The sequence below is a fragment of the Myodes glareolus genome, chromosome 7 (genome assembly GCF_982192425.1).
Source record: "Myodes glareolus chromosome 7, mMyoGla1.1, whole genome shotgun sequence".
In the NCBI taxonomy this organism is placed as follows: domain Eukaryota; kingdom Metazoa; phylum Chordata; class Mammalia; order Rodentia; family Cricetidae; genus Myodes; species Myodes glareolus.
In genome coordinates this window covers 50942758-50964207 of record NC_142032.1, presented here as the reverse complement: position 1 = coordinate 50964207, position 21450 = coordinate 50942758, and the positions used below count along the sequence as shown (strand labels likewise).

The following is a 21450-nucleotide window of genomic DNA, read 5'->3' as shown; positions in this document are numbered from 1 at the left end:
TCCCCTCCTCCTCCTCCCCTCCTTCTCATTCTCTCTTCATGTCTACTGAATAGTATTTACTATTTGCAGGAGATGATCTTCAAAACGGGACCCACAGAGTGAACCATGCCACTGAAACTAGCCAAACTACTATTTGAATTAAGAAATATGCCTTATCTGAATGTGTCCATGGCAACTGATGTATAATGGTACATCATATATGGACCATAATGTAATGGTACGTTATGATGGTAAGACCAAGACAAGGAAAACATGAAAGGATGTGAACTCAGAAATGATATGGGCAAGTCTGAATGGTGGGAACTGAGCAATATAATCTACCCAATCAAAGTATTCACTCAATTATATCACAGTTAACTACCTCAGAACACAACAAACAAGAGGGAATTCACAGGTGTGCCTTGCTTATATTTAAGTTTAATTCTTTGAATGGTTTTTCATGACTGCAAGATACTGTGTATGGTACCCTAATCACCTGAGTTATTTTTCTGGGTTATAAAATGTCTCAGGAGAGATTAAGATGTGCATATTCATAAAAGATTCTAGTGTATATATTGCCAAATCTTTCCTAAAAATATTTTACTGCCCCAGGTACTTTCTTTCCTCTGTATCTTTGGGAATCAGTGCATCTAACAAAAACACTTTGAATTAAGAACTAAGCCCCATATTCTTATTCTTTCACACAGAATGGATTTAGTGCCTCTTGTTATTGACTGCTCATATTATGGAGCAGGCAGTATTGAGGATCATGATCCCAGACTTATCTAGCCCACAATATTGCAGATGAGAACAAAGAAAAAATATTATTCAGGAGGTCAGAGGCCAGAGACTGCTAGAATGTGAAAGAGGTTACAACAGTGTTGCCTGATGGAGCATGTGTAGAATTCAGAGAAGGTACTACCAGGAAAGGTGATGTGTGAGCCTAGCCTTAAAATGGCTGGCTTAGTAATCTCACTCCCTTACTCAAACTTTCCAAAACCACACAAGCCTGCAGGGTAAAGTCCTGAAGCAATGTGATAGTCCTTAACAGTGTCTCCTAGTAGTATATAAAGGTTTGTGTTCAACAACAACAACAACAAAATCAGGAACCTATTTGAGATTTGGACAGTTAACAGACTGAGAGGGCCCTTCCATGTTTGGAGTTAATGCTTTTCTGTGAGAACTGTCAACAGCAAATCACGAAATGCAAATGCAGTACTGAAAGGTGACCCATGACATCCCAATTATTTCATGCCCCAGTGTTTATCAATAGCTTCATCCTTCCCCTTCCTGAGATGCTTAGCACATTCTGTACTCTTAATCCAGTTCCCCACAGCCATGTTGTTCCACCTTCCACAACAGCAAGTATCAGAACATATGATCAAATGACTTCCTTTGGGGCTGGGCACTGTTATCAAGTTGAGTTTTAACAAATGTCTATCTGGAAGGAAGAGATAACAGCTGCAGTTCTTCACCACTACACAGCATTTCTCAGGCACACACAGACTCTTCACATACCTTTTTCTCTGACTTTCTTTTTGACTATCAAGTTTCTTTGTTTAGTAAGTTAGTGTAGGGTGAAAAGGGTCAAGTAAAAAACACTGTACCCCAACTAGAACCAAGACTAGGACAAAGGAAAAACATACTGACCCTGACATAACTCCGGGATCAGGGCTTGAAATCCCACCAATCGTTGAGCACATAATTGCACCAACCCCTGAGGTTCCTGAGCATGAAACCCCACCAGTCTCTGCACTTGCTCCAGAACCAGGCTGCAAAAAATCACCAATCCCAAGCCACCCTGGAAATCTCTGCTCCCCACCCCCAAGAAACCCTTTATAGCATCTGTACCCTGCTCAGTTTGCTGTTGCTTTTCACCCTTAAGGAAGGCATCCTCTTGGGTTTTTCCTTTCCCATAAGTCTCTTAAGTGAGGTTTGCTGTGTGGTGTGACAGAAAAGAGTCCAGTGGTAACAACTTTTGCCACAGCAGAGCTGAGTGGAGCAGAGCTGTAACACTTTCCCTGGGCAGCTCCCCCTGGTGGAGCAGAGCTGTAACACTTTCCCTGGGAAACTCCCCCTGGTGGAGCAGAGTTGTTACACTTGTATTAGGGAAACCTTTCCCAGGAGCAGAGCTGTATGTTGCTATGGTTAGAGTGACTTTGTCACATTTCTTGGCTCCTGACTATTAGGATACCTTTCCATCTGAGCTGCAATGCTTACAGTGAGAGCCTTGATTTTTTTCCATCATATTTTTTCTTAATTTGCATAGAATGTACTTTCATCACATTCTTTCTCCTCCCCCAAGTTCTCACAGATCCCCTCTACCTCCTGACCCACCCAACTTCATGTTCCTTCTCTCTCAAAGCAAAAAGCAAAAATGAAACACCAAAAATAAACAAACAAATAAAACACACACAAAAAAAAAACAAAACAAAGCAAAACAAAAGAACATGGAGCCCTTTTGTGTTGGTCAACTAGAATCCTAAGCATGGGGCCTTCCTTGAAGAGTTGTTGATACCCAGTGTTACTCCATTGAAGAAAACTGATTTTCCTTCTCCCAACAGGTATCAAATACAAAGAGCTTTTTGGTTAGGGGTGTGTCCCCAAACTCAAAAGATTCTCAAACTCATCACGAGCAAATGTTTTCTAAAAGTAAACGCTAACTTTATTTAAAATAAATACTCACAAATTTCCATGTGAAAGGTTTTAAATTATGTTATCTTTATAGGGTATTTTCTGGTACCTTCCACCAAGGAATTACAGTATCAATCTCTCTCCTCTCTCATCTTCCTTTTTATACAAGCTTCTTTCATTCCTTCCTTCCTATCTTATATTCACATTCCCACATCCTAGAGCCATGTTTGGTTTCAAAATAAGTGATGAAGAGGCTTGATGAGGTGGTTCAGTGAGTAAGGCTGTTTTCTGTCAAGCCTGGGGGCCTGCTTTCACTCCCTGGAACTCACATGGTGGAAGTAAAGAACTAACTCCACAAAGTTGTCCTCCGACCTCCATGTTCATTCCATGGGTATATAAACACAGGCACACATGCAAGCATAAAGAGAAGAAATTTTTTTATACAAACACATATATAATATGACTTAGAGTAAGACAGTTTGGACTGGCATCGAGTTCCAGTGTTTCATGAAAAATTGATTACAGAAATGGCCATGGGACAAATGGCTCTAAAGGTTCTAGTGCCAAGTGAGAACACTAAGTTAAAAAAAAAAACCTTCATTTCTTTATCAAATGACTTCAGAGATGTTCAGAACAGGATTCATGCAGTTCATTCTGGCACTAATGTTTCCCTGAATTCTTCCTGTAGACAGCTTTTGTCTGGTGTCATAGTCTATGGGCCAGATAACTACCAAGGTTGTCGCCTAACTCACACTAATTCTTATCTGTCTGTCCATGTGCCTCTGTATTCCAAAAACTTACTTTTCATTAGGGAAATAAGCACGATATATGGTTGAACTTTACAATATAAGAATATCTCCTGATAGGGAATATCATGAGCTGCAGACTCACAGGCAAGGTTTAGATATCAGCTGTCCTGTTGTGTTCTGAATGGTTACCATGACGGCTTCCTTTTTTAAGATAGTCATCAATCTGACTACAGGCAAGGCCAGTTCAGGCACCCTCTCCACTACTGCTTAGGGTCTTAGCTGGGGTCATCCTTGTGGAATCCTGGGAGTTTCCCTAGTGTCAGGTTTGCTAGCCCCAAAATGGCTCCCTCAATCAAAATATCTCTTTCCTTGCTCTCCGTCACTGTTCTTCCCCCATCTCGACTATTCCATTCCCTCAAGTTCTCCTCCTCTCCTTCCACCCTCCTTTCTCCCCCTACCCCCATGTTCTCAATTTTCTCAGGAGATCTTGTCTATTTCTCCTTCCCAGGGGGATCTACATATGTTTCTCTTAGGGTTTACCTTGTTACTTAGTTTTTCTAGTGTCATAGACTGTAGGTCCATTATCCTTTGCTTTACAGCTAGTATCCACTTGTGACTAAGAATATACCATGTTCATCTTTCTAGGTCTGGGTTACCTCACTAAGGATGGTTTCTTTTCTACTTCCATTCATATGCGTGCTGATTTCAAGATGTCATTGCTTTTTACCATTGAGTAGTACTCCATTGTGTAAATGTAGCACATTTTCTTTACCCATTCTTTGTCTGAGGGGCATCTACGTTGTTTCCATGTTCTGACAATTACAAATAATGCTGCTATGAATATAGCTGAACAAATATCCTTGTAGTATGATTCAGCATCTTTTGGGCATATGCCCAAGAGTGGTACTGTTGGGTCCTGAGGTAAGCTGATTCCCAGTTTTCTGACATATCAGTATACTGATTTCCAAAGTAGTTGTAAAAGTTTGCATTCCCACCAACAAAGGAGGAGTGTTCCCCTTACTCCACATCCTCTACAGCATAAGGTATCATTGGTGCTTTTGATTTTAGCCATTGTGACTGATATAAGATGGTATCTCAGAATCATTTTGATTTGCATTTCCCTGATGGCTAAGGATGCTGAACATTTCCTAAAGAGTCTTTTGATCATTTGAGATTATTCTGTTGATAATTCTCTGTTTAGATCTCTACCCCATTTTTAAATTAGATTGTTTGGTATTTTGATGTCTAATTTCTTGAGTTCCTTATATATTTTCTGTCTCCTGTCTGTTTTGGGGTTGGTGAAGATCTTTTCCCATTCAGTAGGTTGCCTTTTTGCCATGACAGCTTTCTTAAGTCAAGCATTCTCCCACTATGATGTTAATATCATTACATTTGAATTCCTTATTTCTGCTATATTCCAGAACTTTTAAGCAATTTTTCATCCTTTGTGGTTTGTCTTTTTAAATCAAAAGTTCAGCTTACAGTATTTTGTACTCGTGATCTATAGATATCTACACAAGACCTGCATAAGGTCAAGCCAACAAGATCAGCCAACATACTGACAGGCAGCACTAAATGGACCTGGTGGGTTACAAAACGAAAGAGAGAAATAGAGTGAACGTGAAGGTGGGAAGGAGATAAGTTAGGGATTGCCCAGAAGGAGTGGGAAGGGGGAACTGGGAGTAGATTACATCAAGATACTTTGCATATATGGACAAAAATCTTCAAAGCATAAATAAAAACTATTCTAAAATTATTATAAGTTAAATTTTCCATATATTACCAGAATGCTAACAAGTTACTATTAAAAATTATATAGAGATGTAAATAAGCAAGGATAAACAAATTTTGAAACATTACATACAGAAGAAATCTGTCCTAGATAGTAGGAACCATTCACTGTAAGTGATGCTATTAACCTACAACAATATGTTCTCCTAACAAGATGGGAAATTGTCACTGAACTAGGAAGTATTTGTACAATTCTGTATCTAAATATGGCAACAATTAGTGGAAGTTCTAGAATTTTTAGCTTTTTACAAGGATATTATGATAATAATAACCATACAATAATATTATTCTCTTCAGGAAAAATAAAATTCATAATTTAACACATTTAAAAACACAGTAATAAAAAGTAAAGCATTATTCTGAGACTTTGAGGAAAGGAAGTTTTTCTTACAAAATGAAAAAATGCACAAATCATGCTTAAATGTTAAATTAATCAACAACAAGAGCTGGAGAAACTTGAAAAATTGAAGGAAACAAGAACAAAACCAGAAACCGTTCACTACAAAATGTAGTTCTAGTGAGACAACCCCATTGACTATGTGCTTGCTATGCAAGCATGAAAACATGGGTTTGATTCTGATTTAAGCAAATTTTAAAAAATGAAATAAAAGCCAGGTATGGTTACATACCCTGGTAATTCCATCAGTGACAAGGGGTAGGCAGGCACATCCTTGGATCTCCTTAGCCAGCCAACTGATCTTTACTGATGAGCCCTCCTATCAGTGAGAGACCCTGTCAAAAAGTGTATGGTGCCTGAGGAGGCATGGCACCTGGGGTTGTTCGCTAGCCTCCACACACTTACATCATGAACTCAAGAGACAGACTCTAGGTGCAAATTCCAGGAGTGGTTAAGTTAAAGTCAATTTCTGTTTTCTGAATTTCTCTTGTGTGGCCTTCAGCTTAATTACTCAGCAAGCTTTAGTCAGTATCTCCTAATGGTTTCTATTTCCAGTTATGTTTGAGTTACATGTTTTATGAAAAGTTATAAAGCCTTTTTCTTAGTGGAGATGGCTCCACACTAGAGTCAAGTCATTGTCTGTGAAGATGTCATGAACCAACACAATCATCAAAGTAAGTCTCTAGAGTTAGATCCTTCAGGGTGTGTCCCTGGACCTCAGAGTGAGGTCACTTCCACCCAAAACTGAAAGTTACTGTCAATTCAGGTTGTAGGGAATGCTAGTGAGGCAATCACAGTGTCCTTGCACAGTGTTAATATGCTCTGATAAGAGACACTTGAAGATATATTCAAATAAGAGGAAGTAGATTATCTGTAACATATTAGAAACAGAACGGATGAAAATGGCCATCCAGATGTTAGTGACACATCTGAATTTGAACCCCAGATCTGCCGCTTTGTCCTTTCTTTTCACATCTCTACTTTATAGTTTCCCAAGGTCATTTTAAGAACAAAAGTCACTAATTCAATCTCCATTGTGTTGGGACATGTGTGACTCCTAGGAACTGATGGAAATAGACACGGAAGCTTTAAGCTTCAAGTACAGTAAAGCATAAATTAATCACAATGTTTCTTTTTTGTTTTCTTTTGTTTCTACTTGTTAGACTGTAATACTGATGTCAGTCAAAATCAAGAGCACTTTTTTCTATGCTGAAACCGATCTGGCTCATTTTTCTTCCCATGAGGTGGCTGCAATTGAGATTTTATGGAATTACCCACAACAGGAACTGGAACTGTAATCTCAGCAGTTGGGAGGAGGACTGTGAGTATAAAATATCAAATTAAGTATGTTTGTGCATGCCTCTAATTCTGAAAGTTGGGAGGTGAAGGCAGGAAAATCAGTTCAAAGCCAGATTTGGTTATGTAGGTTAGAAGCCAGCCTACAGGACATGAGACACTGTAAATAAAGAAAGAGACAGACAGGAAGGGAAGGAGGGAGGGAGGGAGGAAGGGAGGCAGAGAGGAGGGAAGGGGGAGGGAGATAGGGAGGGAGGGAGGGAGGGAGGGAGGAAGGGAGGAAATAAAAAAGAAAAATTAAGTATTAGATATTCTCTCATCCTTAAATCTCACAAAGCAATAGAGAAGGAGAAAAAGGAAAGGGATTGAGTTTCTGGTAACAGCTTTGGAAGAATTATCATAGGAGCTGGAAATCAAAGAATGTCTAAGGAAATACATTTATTCATAAAGATCTAGAACACCTAGTGAATTTACAGAGATGGCAGAAAGGATTGGAACAGGTGCCCAGTTTTCTCATGAATTGTGCCGTGACAGAAAGATTGCATTTCTTCTGCTATTCTCTCCTGGGTTCTCAAGTGAAGTTCTCAGTCTTTGGTGAGTTAAGGCTGAGTGTTCAGGTTCTCCGAATCACTTCCATCAGGAGCTATTCCTGATTCCGCAGAATTAGGAGGTGAAGAAACTGCCTAGAAAAATGAGACATCGGTTCTCATCATCTCCCCACTCCACTCCATCCCTTCTTAAAGCCATCATGATCACTACCACAGATCCACAGATACTCCTTCACTGGCGATTATCCTATTAAACACTGAAGATTATATCCATATGGATCAGGAGACAGTCAAAACATTTCCAGCTTCATTTATATAGGTTTCTGCTACATATGTGTGGTTCCAGAACTGAATATGGAGATTGTGCAGGGAAAGTCAATAAAAATCAAATGTATAACCTTCCCAAGGTGTTTCTGGTCTTGATTGCCCATTTTGAGTTGCATTGCCTTCATTGAAGACTTGGTTCTGACTTGGTGTGGCTGCTGCCATGCCACAAAATGCCAGTGGGTGCTGCTCAGATTGAATACTCTTTGGATGTTATGAATGGCAGCAACCTCTCTTATAAAAGCATAGTAGTATAATTACAGAAACCAAATAACTGTAATATTTTCCTACTATTTTTCCTTAGCACGTTAAGCAAAATTAGCACATATTTGGGTTGTTTCATGATAGACTGTTCAGTTTTAAAATTTACTGTTTGAATTGTTGACATGTTTCATGAAACATTGTTGAATGAACTTTGACTCCGGATTAGGCTAGAATTTCCAGAAGTTTTCAGAATGGCCATAAACATACTAGACACATGTCTGTCACTTTGTACTATATGTACTCTTCTTGGCCTTGAGAATAATAAAATCAGAGGATTAATCAACTCTCAGAAACAAGATGATCTCCATCCTGCAGTATCCAATATATAGCCAATGTTAATTATTATGGAAAAATAAACATGCACATTCATTTCATTAATATGCAAGTTTGTGTTGGTCTTTAATAAGTGGTAAAATTACATACCAACTAATTGTTTTAAATAAATTTCTTTATTATTTATTATCCGTAAATGTTTTGTCTAAATACCTATTTTATATTCCTATATATGTCAGGCTGTGTGAAGCTTTCTTGGGTTAAAAAATATTGAAAGTGAAAAATTTTAAGAAACTAAATTAGAAGATCTAAATATCCAGAAAGAATATGCGGTCATCCTGAGTTATACAACTCAAAAGTAAAAATTTACAAGAAAATAATTTAAATTAGTTTAACTGCATTAAAATGTATATTAACATATTACTTAGATTTTCAAATCTGAATCATTTCCAACCTTACTCCATCTCACACTTTGATCTAGTAAATAATTCCCAGAAGTCCACAAATCATTACCATATAAAAGTTTCTCATTCTGAAAATCAGAACTAGCTTTGTACATTGTGGGATTTGCAGATGGTAGAACTTGCTCCTCATTTCCACAAACTCACCTCTCGTAAACCACAGACATTTCCTAGGCACCACATGACGGAGATGGAAATGGTCATGGCCAGCTCCAGCAGGGTGAGGATCAGCATCAGAGACACCAGGCCCTAGGCAAAGGATGCCTCAGTTCAAAGCAGTGGAAACATTCAGTGGGAAAAACTGTCAGCGGGAAACAGACTGCACAACCCTCAGCAGGGAATAAGGTGAGGCACAAATTAGACAGAAGGTGCAGACACACAAATTGTGAAAAAGGGATCCACTATCAATTCAAAATCATGAAAACATCCTCCTGGGAGAAAGATATATGTTATTTCTAAATCAGCCTATGTGAATCAGTCAAGGGGAGAAGAAATCAAAGGAGAAAAATTCTGACACTATCACTAGCACTTATCAATATAATAAGTTACGGAAATTAATACACAGTTTAGCAAAATGAACAAAAAAAAAACGATCCCTTCATGATTCCGCCAACAGGATTTCAGAGGGGACAGTTAGGCATTTACATTAGAGTCACAGACCAAAGTACTATGCTGGAGAACCATAACACGTTACTGCTGAAGTTACTTTTCCATTATTGCTGAGCACCTAGAGAAAATACGTAATCAAATGTCTATGGAAGGAAAAAGACCACTTAATCTGGAAAAAATAAACACAGATAAATACAAATTTAGGTGATTGAAAATGTAATAAAGGAAGGACTAGAGAGATAGCTCAGCAGGAAAGAGCCTCTGCCACTCTTGCAATGGACCTGGGTTCAGTTCCCAGTACCAATATCGTTTGTCACAATCATCTGTAACCTCAGTTCCAGGGGATCTAATACCCTCTTTCTGACTTCCTCAAGAACCAGGTATGCACATAGTGTACATAGATACATAATATGAGGAACTCAGGCAACATAGTCATGAAGTCAAACACAATCTATTCAAACACAATATATATATATATATATATATATATATATATATATAATGGATATAGCCTGGATGAGAGAGTGTGTACCTTATATGCACAAACATTCTAGACTGCAGAATAAACTGTGTGTCTCAGAAGTTTGTCATTAAACAAAGGTATGTGAAATAAATTGTTTAATGTATTCTCTCTGGAGAGTATAATAAATAGTAGTAATAACAATATACAACATGATAGCTAAGCACTATTTTCATTACTTACCAAATATTAACATATTGAATTTTATACCAATCCATTAGATGGGAGCTATCTGTTACTATCCTCACTTCAAAGATAAGAAAGTTAAAATATAGACAGATTGTCTAATGTGCCCTTCAGTACAAAACTAGTAAAGAGCAAAGTCAACATTCTATACAACATACTGTTTTTCTCTATTTTTTGAATGGTTTGAAATACGCTATTAGCAGCTTTAAAACATACATCTGATGAGGAACCCAGGTAAATGCATAGGTCAGGTGACTGTGAAGACTGGCAGCTCTTGAGTGCCTGGGCATTGAGTGCCAAATGTACAGAGAGAAAAGCAGTTCCAACAAATGCAATTGTCGCACTGGCAATGTTCATCCCAAAACTGTTTTGCATCTAAAACAAACAAAAAGTCCATTAATGTATTAGAACATGCTTTAACACCTTAGCAACAACATTCAATTTAAAGAGGTATTTATTTACACACCTAATAGTATTCTAGATGCAGCACGGGCACCCGTAAGCAAAGATTCCTACATGGTGCAATCCAGCAAAGAAAGACAAAGAAGAGGCTGATGTACACAGTTCAGTTGGTAAAATGCTTGTCTAATGTGTATAAAGCCCTTGAATCAATCTTTAGTATTGTATAAACTGGGTGTCTTTGAGGATGCTTGTAATTCCAGAGATTAAAACTCAAAGCTATCTTGTAATATATGAGACCCTATCTCCATTTAGATAAGACTCCTAGAATAGAGGAGAGGGTGCCTGAACTGGCCTTCCCTTGTAATCGGATCGGTTACTACCCTGTCATCATAGATCCTTCATCCAGTAATTGATGGAATCAGATGCAGAGATCCACATCCAAATACCAGGCCAAGTTCTTGGAATCCAGTTGAAGGGAGGGAGGAGGGAATATATGACCAAGGTGGGGGGGGGGGGTGGGGTGGTGTCAAGATCATGACGGGAATATCTAGAGACAATTGAACCAAGCTTGTAGGAACTCATGAACTCTTGACTAGCAGCTGTAGAACCTCCAAAGGACTGAACTAGGCCCTTTGCATGTGAGAGACAGTAGGGTAGCTTAGTCCATCTGAGAAGCCCCTGGCAGTAGGACCAGGATCTATCCCTGGTGCATGAATTAGTTTATTATAGCCCATCCCAAATAGTGGAATGCCCTGCTCAGCCTTAATGCAGGGCGGTGCGGGGGGGGGTGGTGGTACTTGGTCCTGCCTCAACTTAAAGCACCAGACTTTGTTGACTACCCATGGGACGCCTTATCCTTTGAAGGGAGTGGATGGAGAGTGGGCTGAGGGGAAGGCGAGGTGGGAGGAAGGAGGAGTGGAAGGGATAATTGTGGTTGGGGTGCAAAGTGAAATTTTAAAAAATTTAAAAAAGAAAAAATAAAAACAAAACAGTTTCAAAGAAACTGAAAGATTAGCAGGTTAAAACTAAGAAATATGTTGACTGGAAAAATGGCCCAGAAAGAGAGCAAAAAATTCTCTAGAAGAAACAAAAAGAGAAATACACAAGACAATTTGTTGAGCTAAGACATACTTTAGTTGGCAAAAAGTGGTGGGGAGCGAACTTCACTGAAAATGACCCTTGAGTATTTCTTCGAGAAGAGAGGTTTTCACAGGACAAAAACTTAGAATGGAAACATATGTACTTGGAGTGTAGCTAAAGTTCATATTCTATTTTTTTAAAGCATGCTGATGATTCCAGGAATTCTAAGCACTTTGACCCATGATTGAGACAGAATGCAGAAACAAAGGAAGCAGAAGCAAGGAAATGAGTTCCCAGAGCATCAGACAGACATGTTTAGATGTTCTGTTCACTGAGAACACAAACGGCAGGGCAGAAACTAGATCATCACCACGCAACTGCGATTCCCTCACAGCCATGGATAGACCCAAGATTCCACATCATAAATGAGGAAAACAGCCTGTATGTGTAAATGTTTTTAACATCAATGAAAATTCGGTATAAAGAGGTGTCATTATGAGCTGAAATGATTGTAATCCCATTTTCCAATCAATTTCTAAGAGCATTCCAGGAAAATTTAAGGATATCGAAATGCAAGGCAGTTTAGTAAGTTTCACTGTTACTGTGAAGAAATGTCACGTTCCTGTTTATCCCAATATACTTACAAAATAAAGAAGAAAATAACACTAAAAAAAGAAAACGATAAACACACTGGCATGTAAATTATGCCATATTTTTATGTAACTAAGTATTGAGGTTGATAGAATGCCATAGCAATAATGCAATTCTAGAGAAAGGGGTGGCATTTGTGACATTCAGTAGTAATATCATGTAGAGATAGAAATAGGTAACTGAGCTTTTCCCCAGATAGTCCAGAGGAAGTCTGGGTAAAGAAGACAATTCAAAGTCTCTGAGGCCACAGTGCCCCCAGGAAGCAAGGAAACCAAGGTAGATAAGATTAGAAAAATAAATCAGAATTTACAGAGAGCTATCTTATATAAAGCCCTGCAACTTATGGGGAAAGTCTTTAGTTCTAATTCTGAGAAAAATGCAAAATTGTTGGAGGATTTTGAGCAAAGAGGCAACAGATCAATAGCCTAAAAAGTGTCACTTTGTCTTAAGAACAGGAAAATGAGGTTCACAAATGGAAGCAGGGAGCCCACTTAGGAGGCTACAGAGAATGCCATGAAAGGAAAGATGAGTAAAGGCCAAACATAAACTTGAAGATGAAGCCCATGTGATTTGTTGAAATACTTTCTTCAGGAATGTGAAAAGAGAGATTGGGATATACTCATATTCTTGGTCTAAGAATCTGAAAGGATGGAGTTTCCATCAGCTTACATGAAGATGCAATCTCACAGGACAGGTTTGAGGAACTGGAAAAGTTGGGTTTGGGACCTTTTAGACTTACAAATGGAAGCAAAGTTGATGATTCAATTTGATACTCAGGAGAAAAATCTTGGCAGGACCATGCATTTCAGGAGTGTGACCATAGAGGTGATGTTTGAAGCAATGAAAATGACTGAAATCATGGAAGGAAATATAGACTGAGCAGGGTAGCTGCCAAAGATGGGAACATTGAGAACCCCAATACTAAACAGTCTAAAAAGGAAACAGACTTAAAAGGACAGGAGGAACTGTCAAGATGTGCTGGAGCCCAAGAGAAAAAGTATCAGGAGAGGAGGTGAGCTAAATGCTGCCCATAGGTGAAGTCAGATGAGGGACAGGAACTGTGCACTGCTTTGGTAACCTGGATACCTTCAATATTCTTAAGGAGGGAAGTTACATAGGACAGGAAGTAAAAGAGTTGGGAAGGTTTTAAAGATAGAATATGGATAACTCCTTTTAAAATGGAGATTAGGGTTAGGCAATAGTAGAGTACACCTTTAATCCCAGCCCTCAGAAGGCAGTGGCAGAGGCAGGTGTTTCCTTGTGAATTTGAGGCCAGCTTGGTCTACAGAGTGAGTTCCAGGACAGCCAGGGGTACACTGTTGTTAGAGGCCACTTGTTCCTTTCCCAGCCACCCAAACTCCCAAAATAATCACACAGAAACTATATTATTTAAATCACTGCTTGGCCAATCACTTAAGCATAGTTAGCTAGCTCCTATATCTTTGGTTAACCCATTTCCATTAATCTGTGGATCGCCATGTGGCTGTGGCTTCCCAAGTAAAGTTTCATGAAGTGTCTGTCTCCAGTGGGACTACATGGCTTCTCATGACTCAGCCTTCTTTCTCCCAGCATTCAGTTTAGTTCCCCCGACCCTGCCTAGCTCTACATTGCCCAATCACAGGCCAGACTAGTTTCTTTATTCATTAACCAATAAAAGCAACACATATACAGAAGGACTTCCCACACAATTTCCCCTTTTCTATTTAAATAAAAAGGAAGGCTTTAACTTTAACGTAGTAAAATTATATATAACAAAACAGGTATCAAACAATAATCACAGTTACAATATTTATATTTACTTTATCTTTTATTATAACTAACAAAAATTGTATATAGTCTTCAACTCCATCAAAGACTCCATAAGAATGTAATATTACCTAAGTAAACAGGAAGTGCAGTGTAGGCAACTTCCAAATCTCTAGATTTGACAGAGACATCTCACTGCCTGGGCAGCCACCCAAAGTTCTTGTCTCAAAAAAATAAATAATTAATTAATTAGAAGGATAGAAATTTTTGCTTCCAGTTTTGAAGGTAGTAGTGAAAGACCATTCACTAAAAATAATTTGTTAAGCCTAACAACACACAAAAATTAAGAAACCTGCTTCTAAGCTTCAGATTCACTCACTATTCATAATAACAATCCCAGACATGAGTATTCATAGTTTATTTGATCTCCTTGATTATCTATCACTGAATGCTTAAAGAAAATTGATTTTCTTGTGCATTAAATGAGACTTGGTTCTTCAGCGGGATTCACCAACCTCGGCCTTCTTACTGTTGGTGGATAATTTATTTCTACTCCTCTGGTCATTGAGAAAAGGGGGAAGAGTTGACACTTACCTGCATCCTTGTAGGCTTTCTCCCTGCTACAACCGTCAAGGATCCTGAGCAGACAAACTGTTTAAAACAGAAAGCAAGACAGATAAGGGGGCTCTGTCGTCTTGACCACTTTCTCCTCAGCATTCCCTCAACAGAAGTTACCAAATCTTGGAGAACAAAGGCTTGCTAAATGAAATTCAACTACTGAATTCTGAAAGTCAACAAAATGATTTCTAGTGATACTCTGCTATACTCATAGATTAGTGCCTAGTACAATTGTCATCAAAGAGCTGTCACCCAGCAACTGATGGGAGCAGATGCAAAGACCCAGAGCCAAACACAGGCAGGCCCAGGGGAACCCCACAGAAGAGGGAAAAGAAGGATTGTAGGAGCCAGAGGGGTCAGGGACACTAGGAAAACATGTCCCCCACAATCAACCAAGCAGGGCTTATAAGGGCTCAGAGAGACTGAAGCAGCAATCACAGAGTCTGTATGAGTCTGGGCTGGATTCTCTGTATATGTGTTATGGTTGTGTTGCTTGGTGTTCTTGTGGGCCTCCTAACAGTGGGAATGACGGTTGTCTCTGACTCTTTAGTCTGAGCCTGGGATCCTTTTTCTCCTATCAGGATGCCTTATCAGCCCTGATATGAGGGTTTGTCCCTACTCTTATTGTAACTGTTACGGCATGCTCAGTTGATATCCCTGAGAGGTCTGCTCTTTTTTAAACGGAAATGGAGGTGGAGTGAATCTGGGGGGTGAGGTGGGGGTGCCTGGGAGAAATGGAGGGAGGGGAAACTGTGGTTGGTATACAGTGTAAGAGAGAATTAAAAAGAAAATGTAGGAGCAGGCTTTGAGTTTTCTGCCTTGGATAATAAAGAGATTATCACAGGCCTTCCCTCTGTTGTTCTTTGTGAAAGAGCACCTTTGTTTTCAATACCAGCTGCATCTCCTGGGTAGACCACTAGGCCTTTCTTCCCCCTCAGCTTCCTTTTCCCCCTGATATCCGTATCCCCACGTTAACATCACCTGCTAACAGCTGCGGTACAAAAAAAAGATAGAAAAACAGGAGTATGTGTTTGCCCAGGATACGGAAAGCATCCAAATTAACAATACATAGCTATTGTTTAATTCCAGAGATCCCAAAAGAAGATTCTTTTGCTATTTCTGACAGCCTACTAAGGAAACTGAGGGTGAAAGTTCACATTTAATCTCTAAAACCACATCCTTGATAAGATCACGAAAGCTGAAGCAATAGAAAGGACTGTATAGGCACACAGCAGGCATGTTCACCACGGGGAGGGCTTGGAAGGGAGTTGATGACTACAGGCAAGGGCAGAAAGGGAGAATGGGTCATACACCTTGAACTTGCCCTGAAATGCTTTAAAGCCAGAGAGAAACTTCGAGAATTGGAATCAATGATCCAGTCTTCTGGCGATGCTGAGGTCAACGGGACACTGGCTCCCTGATTCCTTCCTTTTTCCCATTTTATTGTATGTGTGTGAGTGTTTTGTTGCACATATGTCTATGCACATATGTGTAGTGCCTGTGGAGGTCAGAATAGGACATCAAATCTAGAACTGGATTTACAGATGTGGGTGCTGGGAATCAAAGCTGGGTCTTCTGGGGGGAAATCCAATGCTTTTAACTGCTAAGCCAGTCTCTTGCTCCCCTTCCATTTTAAAACAAACTAATCTCACTTTCTGAGAAAATAAAGCTTCATGTTTGTGGAACATCTGAAATTCTTTTGTTCTGTTTTTTTCTAAAATTCAGAGCAGAAAGTCTTCACTTGGGTTGTCAAGATTTATTCTGCAGAACAATTCATGAATATTTCAGAGTTTAGCTCTTTCACCAAAAATTTTTCAACTCTCTCACAATTTCAGGGATGCCAAATCCCCAACACATGCTACACACAGTGAACTGAAAATACACACAGTCTTCTATCAGGCTGAGAACTGACAGCAGCCCGCAATCTACTTTCACGATACATGTATTCTGTTCTTGTCTTTTGCCCCTCCTCATGCCCTTAAAACCTTTTTTCTTCTTTCTTGGTCTCCATTCTAGTTTCACAACTTATGTACACACACAGAGAGAGAGAGAGAGAGAGAGAGAGATAGATAGAGAGAGAGAGAGAGAGAGAGAGGGACCACACATTTAGGTACATATAAAAAAAATCTAAAATCTAGGCACTGCACAGAAGCGAAAACATACAGTTTTTGTGTTCCTGAGTCTATAAGGCTTCAAAGCTGTAGGATTTTGTGTGTGGTTGTGTGTGTGTGTGTGTGTGTGTGTGTGTGTGTGTGTGTGTGTGCGCATGCGCGCACACATGCACATCCAAGAACTCTAAGTCTCACCTAGCAGATGGAACTGGTTGTGCCTATCATGCCCATCAATAAATGAGTAGATAAATAAAATGTGTCACTATGCACAATGGAATTTTATCGATCCATCACTTGCATAGGAAAATGGATGGAACTGGAAATTATTATAGAAGTGAAGTGATTCCTATAATTAGAAAGAAAGAGGATTTTTGCGTACTTTTGTCAGAAATTACAAATCAAAACCACAGCTGGTAATCTTCAAAGAGCACCTTCATACTGCAGCCCCCTAGCAGTGCTGGGTGAGAGATGTCTGTGGCGGAGGGGATGGATACTCACAAACACAGCACCCCAGAGTGGATAGCCTGTGTAGAAGGTGAAGAAGAAGAAATGCCTGAAGTGGGAAGACAAATGCTCTAAACAACTCAGTAAAACACCCAGAGCCAGAATCAGTATTCCATTCAGGATCTGGAGGGCCTGGAAAAAGAAGAAAAAAAGATAAAAGGCATAATACTATCTTTATTTTCCTCAGAATAGAGGAAATATCATAACTTTAAATGGTTAAAGTGCTAAGCCTGAATTAACCGAGCAAGATATTGTTCTAAAAAGGTTTTGTTTAGGATTATAATAAGACAAAGGTAAATAGCTATTAAATTTTTATTTTAAAATTTTTTATTTAAAATATAGAATATGACTATTTACTGGTATCATAGGCCTGCAAACCCAGCTACTTGGGAGAATGAGGCAGAAATGTCTATCTGAGCTACAGAATGAGTCCAAGTTCAACCTGTGTGATTTAGTAAGACCCCCACCTTTAAAAATCACAAAGGGGTAGATCTCAGGTGTTTTCTTGGCAGGCATGAGGACCTGGGTCCCATCCCCAGGACCACAGGGAAGGAAAAGAGGGAAGGAGAAGGGAAGAGGAGGGGAGGAAAGGGAAGAGAATGAGAGGAAAGTGAAGGGGAAGAGAAGGGAGGAGAGGGGAAGGGAGAGGGGAAGGGAGAGGAGGAGAGGCAAGGCGATGGGAGGGAAGCAAGAGGGACTTCCCAGAACTCAACCTCCTGACAGGAGTGGTCAGAAAGCACCAAGAAACAAGGAAGAGCCTTAGAACAAACTCTCCAGAGTTTGCTAGAACCATATACCCTAGGAGAGACTGATTCTCCATTTCTACTCCTCAGGTCTCCATGGCCCCACCTTGTCTTTAATGACTTAGTGAAAAACAACTGAGAAATTTTGGAGGGAATCCACATAACCTTTTCCTCCTTCTTATAAAAACCTACTTTGTGGCCAAGGCTGACTCACCCCGAGGGCTTGCAGTACTCCTCTCTGAACATCCTGTGATCCATCCAGGAGATGATAAGCAGGACCATCAGTCTCCTCTCTGTGGCTGCCTGGCGAGGTACTACGTCCTGAGGCCCCCGGTCCAGTATGATCGAATTCCTGGGAGGCCATAGTGGGCTGCTTGTCGCTGGCACGGGAAAGAACCAAAAAGCTTGATGCTTCCTTCTATTGCTTCCTAACAATACTTTTTAAGGTAGCAGAAGAGTTCAGTTTTGTTCATTCATCAAAATAACTCTCCTGAATGACAGGATTGACCCCCCCCCCTGCTCCTTCCCTTTCTACCCTAGAACTGCTCCCTCTCAAAGCAAAGCCTTCCTTCCTGCTACACCTTGGCCTGAACAGCACCTCTCTTTTACCAAATCAAATTCCAGCCCATGAGTCAAACTTTCACGGTACTCCTTTTAGTCCTGGCCCAGTCTGAACGATGAACCCTTTCTGCCTGCTCTGGGCTCCTGAGCACCCCTTTAACAATCCCTCAGTCTGAGTTTCCATCTTCAAGGTGCTCGTTTGTATCTCTGTGTGTGTTCATCATCTTTGTTCTACTGCCCCACTGTCCACAGTTGGTACCCAGCTAACACATTTCAGAAGCCATGTCTAAGGATAACAATCAAAAATTCAACACAGGCACTGGGTCTTTTCATGCTGCAAACACCACAGAAAGGAGGGAAGGAAACATAGTCTGACACATCATAGACTTGTTTTTCTTAGAAAGAATCAAATATGAGCTTCCATCTTCAGATAAAGTACCATGTTATATAAAATATGGTCAGTGAGGCTTTAAAAAAAAAAGGAAATGTAGGCTTGCTAACATATTAAGTAGCTTACCTCCCAGTCCTGAGTAGCAGAAGTTCTGGGGATTTTATTCATATCAGTTCCCCAAACTTCCATTGGTTTTGGTATTGGCATTATGACCCCTTCTATCTTATAGATTAGATGAGGAATCTAAGAAACAGAACCTGAAATAACATCCCTAAGTCCACCAGGAAGGGATCAAAGAAGCTAAGGGTCAAACTGGCCTCTAGTTATCACAATCCTCTTTCTCTGAGCCTGTACAGGAGCTATCTCACTAAACCTCATTCATAGTTCAGGAATGTCCTCTCATAACCATAACAGGCCACCAAACTCAGAGGCAGCCTCTTAATATAGCAAAGTGTGTGTGTGTGTGTGTGTGTGTGTGTGTGTGCGCGCGCGCGCGTGCACATCTGTCTGTCTCTCTGTCCATGTCTACATTTCCCAAATTAATAGCTATATTATGCCAAAAATATTGGCACTAGGGTAACATCTACATTCTAAGGGCGGCCATCCATACAGCTAAAATTTCCAAACCTCTACTGAGCAACCAAATAGGAAACTTTTAGGCATTTCAAGAGAGCCTCAGGGAGGCACCTTTCATAGACAAAAAATGAAAGAGGGATTCCTATGGAGAAGAAGCCTGTAGGGTTTACCTTGGAGACTTCAGGCTTTGACAGACTTCGTTCCCTGAAAGTCCATCTCCTTACAGAAGAGAAGACGGTCTGTCCCCCAAAACCAGCAGTTTCTTCTTCCTGGCGTCTAACGAATCTCTTCCTTGTGCAATACCTCAGCAGATCCAGTGGAAGGGTTTTTGCTGGCTGCCTGGAAGGTGTGCTAATCATACCCATGTCTGAGGGCACTGGCAAGCCATCCACTTCCCCCAAGGCTTACACATAAAGAAGGAAGCTGGTAACGGGAGCCACCACCTTCTGCCTCTAAGATGTTGCTTCACACATTATCGGAGCAAGAAATAGAAGCAGAAAATAAGGGTGAGTTAGTAAGAAGGTATTGTGGAATGGGGGGAGGAATAGGTCTAGCTATGCAATGAAAGGTGAAGCCAGGAAGAACAAACAGTGTTGGAAGAAGTAAAATACCAGGGCCAAAAGGGACTATGCTCACATATGCACTAGTGCTGTGACTAAAATTGTTTAACATGCATGATAATGCTTAATCCTCTCAGGCCAAGCAAGGTTAGTTCATTTGTCATAAATCAAAACAAATCAAAAAAAAATATATCTAACAAAATATTAGATATATTCTGGTAACTATATAGCAACTGTTGCTTGTTGTCCAGCTTGCTTCACGTGCATCTCTTTCTCCCATCCTCAGGATAACCCATGGCCTAGATAACATTACTAAGTCACTGTGATGGAAGACAAAACTGGCATAGGAAACATAGCCAGATTCCCTCCCATTTAACTGGCTCTGTCAGTCCATTGCCTGATGATATAAGAGAAGGCTCCTGACGGGGTGAGTTATAAAGTTTATTTGCCTCATGATCACAGAAGTGGACATTTGGCACCTGCTGAGGGGGCCTTATGCCATGTCACGGCATAGTAAGAACAAGGGAGACTGTGTGAAAAGAAACAGGGAGTGACTGCTCAAACCATCTAAGGTCTCCTAGGAAATGAAATATAGATGAGTATTTCTGTGAATTTCCATAGAAGCTTAACTTGGGAGATGAATCCTGAATATGGGACTCAACATCCCAGGGTCTGAGGCCGTGGGCTGGATGAACAGAAGAAAGCTAACATTCATCTCTCACCGTTTCCTGACTGCAGAGAATAACCAGCCTGCTGTCACAGCGAGGGCAGCCCTTGTCACCACACCTCCTTTGGCATTTGACCTTCAAATTGGGAGCAGAACTAAAACTTTACTTTCCTAAGTTGCTTTCGTCTGGTGTTTTGTCATGGGGATAGGAAAACATTACTAAGAGAGGGTCCAAGCTCCATCCTCTAGGGTGAGCCTACTTCTACCTATACCTCACTCCCATGATATCGCTGATAGCCCATGCCCCAAGTTCTGGGAGGGCTAGGGTAAATGATGGTCCTCCAATGTCTTGCCTTGACCCGCTGTGCCCCTTTGGGGGATCGTCTGAGGCTTTGGGCTGGGGATATGAGGCCAGTGGATGCTCGGCGGAAGCTCTGCAGCCAAGGCAGACACCCAAGCTCAGAGCCAAGCACAGGGACAGCTGGAAGAGTAAGCCTAGACAGAGGTCACAAGGAACTGGCAGGAAGGATAGTGGCAAATGTCATAACACATCTCTACCCCTACTCCCGCTCTATCATCCACAACCACCCACGTACTGTTTTAGCAAAAACCATTGCAGATGGATTATCACAAAAGAAAGAAATGAAAAGAACATGATTTAAGGAAAGAAGAAAAAAACCTACGGAAGTGCAATAAAATATATCTAAGATTTTTTTCTTTGACTTTAGAGCTGAAAAGTCATAAAAGGAGCTTGAGGGTTAGTGCCTCATTTGTAACCTGAAAATTAGAGCACCCACTCCAGCAAAAAG

General features: G+C 40.3%; 1 protein-coding gene across 2 annotated transcripts; it reads right to left on the bottom strand.

Annotated features, from left to right (window-relative positions):
- Positions 1 to 7264: 7264 nt before the first annotated feature.
- Positions 7265 to 19826, bottom strand: Ms4a3 (membrane spanning 4-domains A3). Of its 2 annotated transcripts, XM_087907617.1 has the most exons (7): positions 19585 to 19817; positions 18101 to 18266; positions 17138 to 17275; positions 14505 to 14561; positions 10248 to 10406; positions 8864 to 8965; positions 7265 to 7529 (listed from the first exon to the last, which is right to left on the bottom strand). In XM_087907617.1, exons 2-7 carry the CDS (start codon positions 18248 to 18250, stop codon positions 7446 to 7448), a joined length of 690 nt encoding a protein of 229 aa, XP_087763743.1. In that variant the 5' UTR covers positions 18251 to 18266; positions 19585 to 19817; the 3' UTR covers positions 7265 to 7445. The 2 variants fall into 2 exon arrangements, with proteins under 2 accessions (XP_087763743.1, XP_087763744.1); XM_087907618.1 differs by lacking the exon at positions 10248 to 10406 and having other exon boundaries at positions 19585 to 19826.
- Positions 19827 to 21450: the final 1624 nt, after the last annotated feature.